The 9,599-nt window shown below is 45.8% G+C and overlaps 1 protein-coding gene across 1 annotated transcript; it reads right to left on the bottom strand.

The window, feature by feature from the left end:
* Positions 1-1,242: 1,242 nt before the first annotated feature.
* Positions 1,243-8,451, bottom strand: RAB11B (RAB11B, member RAS oncogene family; the record flags this gene model as incomplete). Its single annotated transcript, XM_010019106.1, has 4 exons — positions 1,243-1,901; positions 4,694-4,774; positions 6,486-6,679; positions 8,202-8,451. Coding segments are annotated over 4 exons (671 nt in total), but the record flags the coding sequence as incomplete, so codon positions are not given.
* Positions 8,452-9,599: the final 1,148 nt, after the last annotated feature.

Below are 9,599 nucleotides of genomic sequence, written 5' to 3'. Positions count from 1 at the left end.
TGAAAAGTGGAAGTGCTTAGGCACCATGTGCACCCTTTGCTATGAGCTACAGCCCTCTGGGTGCAGACAGTACAAAATTAAAGGCATGGGTCTGGAAGTCTTATAAAAGAAAAACCATCAGAGTTAACCGCCCTTAATTTTATTACACAACCAGACAGAACAGTTGAGACTGGAATGTCAGATTTCCCCTTCACAAACAATTCACAGTTTCCTATTTGCTTTGTATCAGGAAAGAAAAATCAACTCACTAATAGGCATCAAGTGAGGTACAATCTCAGAATACAGAGCAAAAATTCACCTGCAAATTGCTTCAGAGAGCAGCAGATGGTCTCCAACTCTTCCTTTAGATAGTTTCACCCAATATTTGCCTCATCATAACATTCAGCATGTACCAGAGGGGATGCCAAGTGTGTAAGAGCTAGTGAAAGATGAAAAGCCATCACAGAAGATGTTCACAAGCTAGCAAGAGACTGACTACACCAAGTTGTGGTAACATTCTTCCCATTCAGCAAAACAAAGTATTGTAGTAGTTAGTGCTGCTGCTGACAAATCCCTTACATCAGGTGAAATACAATCATTTGAGAGTTACAGTCTGCAATTCAGTAAAACTGAGTAAGAGGAAAACAACAGCTTAGTAGTTCTTATGTGAAGTCTTAATATTATGTATTTTAGTAGAGGTCAAGAAGATTATGCACAAGGTCAATAGTGAAAGGTCACGAAGAGGAAGTTCAAGATGGTTTTACAAAATGTATTATTGTGTTCCTCTACAACAACCAAACCCCTTACAAGTGCAGGTCTATAGGTGACATGAACATATTGCTTCACTCACTCAAACAGGGGTAGGAAAGATCTAGAGAAAAAGCAGCATGCAAAACCAAAACCAAACAAAAACCAACCCTGGAACTATAGAAGCTCCTGCTTTCCAACACTGACCTACAGTACAAAATAAGCTACTTGTACAAGTTGCAAAAGGTTTCTGAATTCAAGATGCTGGCACTTACTGTACAATAATGTGAACTGATTAACAGAAGCCATGAATAAATACTAAGCCACATCAGAGAGCCTGCACACGCAGCACAGGCATTCAGGGTGGCAGAGAAAGCAATGCAGACATACTTCATTGTTCCCAAATAAAACAAGGAAAGAGGAAGATTCCCCAAGCAGGAAACTGTAAGCTCCACAGCCAGACAAACTGTATTAGGGGTAATTACATATAAAGTAATGTTATTTTCAGAGTTCTTATATGTGTGTGCAGCCACTAAAAACCTCACTGTGAGACTTGATCAGGACAGAAACAGAGCATTTGGTAGATAGGACAGCTATTTTCTTTTAATTTCTCCCCCATGTTTACAGAAACACAAGACTGGGAGGGAAAAACCTTGTCACCTAAATGCAGTTATTTCTTCAACTGTTTTATAGTCAAGTCCCCATGGTTTCTCTCCCCAAAAAACCTCAAAAACCTTTGAGGAGAGTGTTTCATGGGATAATATCCAGCAGCAGATGTTCCAACACAAACATGTCTATCAGATCAGTGCCTACATTTCAAGCCCAAAAGTCACCACATGGAGGGGGAGTTCAGAGGCAGGGGGATGTTAGCCCTACAATTAAAGCTCTAAGATGAAAGAGGGGGAGGACTTGGGAATGGGATAAAGGAGGGAAGAGGGAGTCACTGAATCACAGGAGATAAGAAGTGCACACAAGTTTCTAAATGAAGCACAGACGAATTTGGAGGGCACAGGAGTCATCTACAGGAGGTCACAGGTTCTGACAGCACTGGAGTTTGTTGGATTTCTGTCCGTCGGTGGTTGGTGGGACACTGATGTCCACAACGTTGTTGCCAGGAGACTCGTCGTGCGCGGAGCGGTCCGCAATCTGCTTCTGCGAAACAATGCGGTAGATCTCTGCAATGAGAACACACTGCTCAGTGCACAGAAGGACGTGGCCTCCAACACAGCACACGTCAGAGCAAGCTGTCAGAGTTGATGCAAGAACCCAAGAAACGAAGATTTTAACGTGAGAAGCTGTGAAAGGGAATCTAGTCTCAGCAGCTGTGGCATGTAACATCTGGCTGGCTTTCCAGCTGTGTCATGGACACGTCAGCTCTGCCTGGAAAAGTTATTAAGATTCCTTACTGTCTTCCACCACAGTGCTTCGTATCATGTTCTTGTTCAATGACTCCATGAATGTGGGTATTATTAAAAAGCTTTTTAAATGAGAAAGGAGCAGGAATCCTAGAATGATTTGGGTTGGAAGGGACCTTAAAGCTCCTCCAGTTCCAACCCCTGCCACAGGCAGGGACACCGTCCACTAGAGACGGTTGCTCCAAGCCCCTGTGTCGACACCGCCAGGGATGGGGCAGCCACAGCTTCTCTGGGCACCCTGTGCCAGCGCCTCAGCACCCTCCCAGGGAAGAGCTTCTGCCTCAGAGCTCATCTCAATCTCCCCTCTGGCAAGATAAAGCCATTCCCCTTGTCCTGGCCCTATATCCCTTGTCCAAAGCCCCTCTCCAGGTTTCCTGGAGCCCCTTTAGGCACTGGAGCTGCTCTAAGGTGTCCCCTTGAGGAGCCTTCTCTTCTCCAGCTGCCCCAGCCCAGCTCTCTCAGCCTGGCTCCAGAACAGAGCTGCTCCAGCCCTCGCAGCAGCTCCGTGGCCTCCTCTGGCCTCACTCCAGCAGCTCCACATCCCTCTTGTGCTGTTGCCCCAGAGCTGGATCAGGGCTGCAGGGGGGGTCTCCCCAGAGTGCAGCAGAGGGGGAGAATCCCCTCCCTCAACCTGCTGCTCACGCTCTGGGGGTGCAGCCCAGCACACGGGGGGGTTCTGGATCACGGGAAAATCCTCATTTCTAAAGTAGGGAATCATTTTTAATTAAAAATCAAGGCAGCACAATTAGACACCCCAATCAACAGGATGCAGAACGTCATTGTGCAGCAGCAGTGACAAGGTCTCTATTTCACACTTTAGCTTCTGGCAAGCTGCTGCTACTACCAAATGACAGAAGTGCCTACTCCTCCCTGCAACAAATCCGTTCCCCCATCTATGACAGTAAAAAGCCACATGGTCCCATAAAGCTCCACATTGATCCAAAAATGCTTTTCCTGAGAGATGAATTTGACTCAAATTAATCTATGCCTGAAAGCACAAAGCTGTAACTACCAAAGAGAAACTGCCAGGGTCAAAGCCTTCAGAAACAAACCATTTCAACTGCAGGGAGTAGAAATCGCTTCAGTTGAAAACTTTTTAATCTACGTATTTCACCGACTACAGTCCTTGCTCCAACTTCCCTCTATTGTGAAACAGGAAAAGGGCAAGGACCTCCCTGGAAATCTGTGGTAAATATTATGGTCACATTCATGCAGCCACAGCCTCAAAACAGCAACACCCAAAGTCTTCAGTGAGGATTAAAAATCATGGGGAACTCTGTGGGGTTTGTTTATGTGTTTATTAAGAAGTGGACATATTTACACTGTTTAAAATGGAAACCTTTAACCAAAGGTGATCTCATTCCCACTGGCTCTTACCTTCAGCTTTTTTTGCTGGTTTGGGGTTTCTTTAGTTTTGGTGGGGTTTTCTTTGGTTGTTTGGGTTCCCACCCCAGCCTTTAGTGAGCCCCCAAACTGGTGGCCAATAAGGAAACTCCTGTCCTGCTGCTCCCACTCTCTTCCCTCCTCCAACTCCCTCCATGGTTGCTCCCAACTCACTGCTTTGCACAGCACATTTTCCCAGCTTTCTTCTCCTCACTTAGAAGGATGATTCTTCCCCAGGTAATCACTTTAGGAATGGCCTTCGCAGGACTACAGAGTCTCACTAACTACATCCCCACTGTACCTGAACAAGTCAATCTCAACACTTTTGGGAACGCAGGAGGCTGCTAAGAGATAGTGTGTTGAGTTCAGTTTATTGGTTTATTTTACTGGCCTAGAATTCAGCTATGGTAAGGAATAGACAGGAATTGGATCTTGCCAACTGCTCATGTTCACAGTATGGATCTTAAAGAGCTTTTCAAGAAACAGAACAAATATCCTGACAAATTACACAGCACTTTCCCCTCTCAGATTCCCAGCCTGGTTTGTGTTGGAAAGGGCCTTAAAGCTCCTCCAGCTCCAACCCCTGCCACAGGCAGGGACACCTTCCACTAGAGCAGGTTGCTCCAAGCCCCTGTGTCCAACCCGGCCTTGAACCCCGCCAGGGATGGGCCAGCCACAGCTTCTCTGGGCCCCCTGTGCCAGCGCCTCAGCACCCTCCCAGGGAAGAGCTTCTGCCTCAGAGCTCATCTCAGTCTCCCCTCTGGCAGGTTCAAGCCATTCCCCTTGTCCTGTCCCTCCAGGCCCTTGTCCAAAGCCCCTCTCCAGGTTTCCTGGAGCCCCTTTAGGCGCTGGAGCTGCTCTAAGGTGTCCCCTTGAGGAGCCTTCTTTTCTCCAGGCTGCCCCAGCCCAGCTCTCTCAACCTGGCTCCAGAGCAGAACTGCTCCAGCCCTCACAGCACCTTCATGGCTCTCCATCAGGAGGCTAGAAACCTCCAGGTTCTCAAGCAGAAAGCTATGTGTGGGGTGGGAAGCAGAACACAAAGCTAAGATTAGAAGGCTTGCAAACTAACCATCATTCCTAACACTTCCCAAATATTCTAGGTAACTACAAAACATGCCCATGAAGAAGATCTACTACCTCAGGAGATCCTCCAAAAAACAAAGGCATACCTGTAAGGATGTTCTTGAAAGCTTCTTCTACATTTGTTGAATCCAGAGCAGAAGTTTCAATAAAAGATAAGTTATTTTTCTCTGTAATAGATAAGAAGTGGTTCAATTAAAAATTGTAATATCACTTCATTTCACATTTACTTTGAGGTTTTCACTTTAATTTTTAGGCCAAACCAGATGGGGCACAGTCTTTTTTGTTTTCCTGTTACATTAGGAACTTGGTGCACCCATTATTTAGCTGCTGGTGTTTCAGCAGTGTCCCCTTTGACCACTTGTGAGAACGCTGTCTTCACCACAGCCCTTGTTCATAGAATGGTTTGGGTTGGAAAGGACCTTTAAGATCATCTAGTTCCAACCTCCCCCCCACCATGAGCAGGGACACATCACACTAGACCATGTTGCCCAAGGTTCTGTTCAACCTGGCCTTGAACACTGCCAGGGATGGAGCATTTACTGCTTCTTTGGCCACCCTGTTCCAGCACCTCAGCACCCTCACAGGGAAGAACTTCTGCCTTAGATCTAACCTGAACTTAAACTGTTTAAGTTTGAACGAATTCCTCCTTGTCCTATCGCTCCAGTCCCTGATGAAGGTCCCTCTCCAGCATCCCTATAGCTCCCTTCAGACAGTGGAAGCTGCTCCAGCAGCTTCTTTTCTCCAGGCTGAACAGCCCCAATGTTCTCAGCCTGCCTCCATACGGGAGCTGCTCCAGCCCCCTTGTTCAACAATGCAAAAGACAGTATTTTTTTCTTTAAAGAAAACCAGATTGTGATTAACACCTAAACATCACACCTCGAATGACACTGTACCTGCCCAGAAACAGGCAAATTTCAGTCACAGAGCTCATGGTAACCCCTGTACCATCATTAGCTATTTAAAACCAGCCTTAGCAGGAAGCCTGGGGCAAAAATAAGATGATGAACCAAGTAATGCACTCTGCAGGGTGCCTACCAACTTGTTGCTTCTCTTACATAGACTGCAACTCTCATTCATCAGAAATTCATAGTGGTTTTACTAGTAACAGGGTACTTGCTTAATACCAAACTTCCAAACACATTTAAGCAAGCCTTAGCAATATTCCTAGAAGGATTTTAAAGGCTATACATTCAAATTCCACCTCCAAGCTTGACAGCCACACAAAATGAAGCTGAATGTCCCATGCCTGGCCTGTACAGGCTCTGCAGCATAAGGAAGAGTGTAAAGTAATGCAGCAGCTCACAAAACCTACTTGATTTCTCCCAAGAAAGACTCAGGAATCTGGAGTCTTGGAGATCACCAGTCTCCAAGTCTGATAAATGAAACTAGATGACACTACTCTATGCATCAGTGCTCTGGAGCAGAAACTTCACCACCTAGAAGGTTCAGTATTCATTTGCTGCTGTCCACACTGACCTGTACCTCAGCAGAACCAGCCCTCTAGGAAGGAAGGAAGGAAAGACATTTTGGGCTGTGATATTCTGTACTTCTGTTGTGACATTTTCTCTTCTAAATGTTGCTCACTGTGTCCAGCCCTGCTAGAGGAAGTGTTTACTCTGCAGCTATCAGCAGCTCAAGGACAGTTTCAAAAACCATGTACTACCACTACATTGAAAAACAAAACAAAACTCAAACCCACAAACCCAACCAACCACACGCACAATTCTGTAAACCAAGAGATTTTCACTTTTAAGACAATCTTAAAGGCCTTTTTTAGGGTCAAAAATAAACTTGAGGGGAAAGATCAGTCCTGGCTAACAGCTTGCAACAACACCATCACATTCAGAAAGCACAGACCCAGCAGCACTGGTTACGAACCTGCAAAAGCCCGGGCCTCATCGGTGGGCACAGCTCTCAGGTGGCGGAGGTCACTCTTGTTCCCCACCAGCATGATGACAATGTTGTTGTCTGCATGATCTCTAAGCTCCTTTAGCCAGCGCTCCACATTCTCATAGGTGAGATGTTTGGCAATGTCATAGACAAGAAGAGCCCCAACAGCACCACGGTAATATCTGAAACCATAAGGCACAATCCTTTAGAGAGTTCTGCCTGAGCTCCACCAACAAACCTTGTGGTTTGTTATCTGGCTCTTCTATACTGGTTACTACAGGTTGGGCCCATTTCAACTCAAAAGCCAAGGGCTCAGGACAGCACAAACCAGTCAGTACCAGCAACCCTGTAACATCCACAGCTCTCTTCCACACAATCCCACCACTTCTCTGCTCCACCAGCACCTGGCTGCCACATCACTGAACTGATTCAGGACACCAAGTCAGCAGAAAACATTCCCCTTCTACTGCTGGTTGGTGTTGTGCTGGCTCAGCAAGCTCAGCTGGCCAGACCATGTGTCAAGCAAAAGCTTGTGCCAGCACAGAAAGGCAGGAGCACAGGACTAAGGATGAACTGCTTCTCATCAGCCAGCCTGTTGTGGAACCAGACTTGGCAGCAGTTTTCATGCTTTTCCAGCAGCAAGAGCAACTTAAGGGTCCCAAACCAGAAAATACATTTGAAAAACACACTAACAAGATGCACTTTGAAATCACCACTTACATCTGCTTCTGCATTCCTTTGGTTTGCATTCCTTTCCTAGAGGTTATTCCCTTTGGACTCCATGCTCTTCTTCACTGTCCTCCCATCTATTCTGCATTACTCTATTTCACCCCAATGAGAAAGTTCCACTTACCTCGAGGCTAACACAAATGGCTCAATCTGTGCATGATTCAGAAACAAGTCAGTCCCTTTTAAAACTAATATACATCTGTAACACTAAATTTCAATTCACTGATTAGAACATGCCCTGGATAACCAGGCCTGCCAATAAGGTTCTCTCCCACCCTGTCCCCCCAAATATACTTCTGCCTACTACCTGCATAGAACAGCTATACCCAGAGGTTACATCTTAAGACACTGGCTGGATTAACAAGGTGCTGTGCATAAAAGCTTCTCAGCACCACTGTTCTAAACAGGGATGTGCCTAATTCTGCACAGTCAGTAGTACCACAGTTCCCTTCCTTACTGGTTATTTGGCATGCACTCTTGGACCTAATATTCAGGGCTGTGACTAATTCGAAGTCATTGAGGTTTCAGGGGAGTTTGTGGCTTCAGACTGTCCTAAAAATGCCCTCAGTCTCAAGATTGAGGAGGCAATGGAGACCAGAAGCCACCGTGCCTACACCACAGCTTGATGCCAAACAGCATCCAGCTTCAGCATGGGGAATGAGTGCCATTTCTGATGGAAGACAACACATTCAGGGCAGGTAAAAAACCCACATCACAAGACTCAAAACAGGTCGTCCTACCCTTTTGATTTAAGCTGTCATTTTTTTCTGTAATACACTAAAAATGACTTTCATTATATTAATCAAAGAACACAAAAGTATTTGCTATCTTAGGACTTGGATCTACATCGAAGCCTGTCATAATGATTTTGTCATAGATCCCAAATGTGTTTCATTAATTCTCTTAGCCATAAGTTTCTCTGCACCAGCTCTGCTAGAACTCTGCTCTCAGCCTGAGCAAAGCCCTGGTACTCACGCTGAGGTAATGGCACGGTATCGTTCCTGTCCTGCAGTATCCCAGATCTGGGCTTTTATCGTCTTCCCATCCACCTGGATGCTCCTGGTGGCAAATTCCACCCCAATGGTGCTCTTACTCTCCAGATTGAACTCATTGCGTGTGAAACGGGACAGGAGGTTACTCTTCCCAACTCCAGAGTCTCCAATCAACACAACTGAAAGAAAAGACAGTATTGTAGATATTAATTCTTCATCCCAGCATTTACACCCTGCAGTGGAGCTACTTGGCTGCTACGTTGCCATGCAGGACCCAGGAGTTGCAAGCTAGATAAACAAAGAAGAGAGTTACACTGATGCCACCTTTCACTACTCATAGCTTGCTTCCCAAGCCCCCAAAGGACCCCCAAACCCACACGTTAGCACTAAAGTCAAGAACATGGCAACAGGCTGACAAAAGCCTGCGTACAGTATAAACCTACTCTATTTAAAAAAATAGAAAGCCACAGTAAGTGGAATTAATTCTTTGCAGATCCTTTTGGGGCCATACAGGTTGTTTTATTTCAATAATTCATAAGTATCTTCACCACAAAAAGGGGAAAATAGGAGATATTTGATCCTACAAATAGGATACAAAGCAAAGCAGGACTTGAGCCAGCAAAACAAGCTCTTGGAGGTTGCAGGAGAAGGAAAAGATGAGCTCAAAATCTCTGCCTCCACACGAGGTGTTGCCATGTTAACAGAGGAATGGTAGTGCAGGGAGATCTTTAGCACACACACCCCGGCTTTACTGAAAGGAAAAGATAAAAGGTACATCTTGTAGTAGGAGTTTCCCCCTCCTTCAGGGCTGCAGCTCTGCCATCCTGCTGCTTCACACCCAGCCACACTGCACCAGGCTGTCCACGAGACCTCATCCTCAACAGCTCCAGAGACAGGATTTGATACTCCAGGTTATTATTTGTGTACGTGCATTAGCTCCATTTTCTTAAATCCCTGTATTACTGCCCAGAGCAAAAATAACAAAAGGGAAACAGACTAAAAGCAATTAAGCCACCTCCCACAGTCACAGCAAATCCTGTGTCACATATGCCTTTGGGATTCAAGCTAACAGCACCCTGGTTTGAGCAAAGGCAGTCACTGTCAGGAAGTTCCTTCAACCTTGGGAATATGCCCTTCTCCAGTACGAATTTGTTGATCTTCCTCATTCAACAATCTGTTTTTCCTATAGAAAAGCAAACACAGGCAGAAAACATCCCTGATCCCTCCACAACAGATTACAGATGACTCTTGTCATTCTACACTTCCAGCATAAGCTCACCAGAGTTCTCCCAGGGTTAAGGATCATACTCCTCTTTCAGCATTATCACAGGGTTTTGCTGCTGAGGCTGTTGTTTCAGGACACAGCCCTGGCAGCACACTG

This window comes from Nestor notabilis, unplaced genomic scaffold, assembly GCF_000696875.1.
Source record: "Nestor notabilis isolate BGI_N333 unplaced genomic scaffold, ASM69687v1 scaffold17527, whole genome shotgun sequence".
Lineage (NCBI taxonomy): Eukaryota > Metazoa > Chordata > Aves > Psittaciformes > Psittacidae > Nestor > Nestor notabilis.
This window is presented reverse-complemented; position numbering and strand designations above follow the sequence as displayed.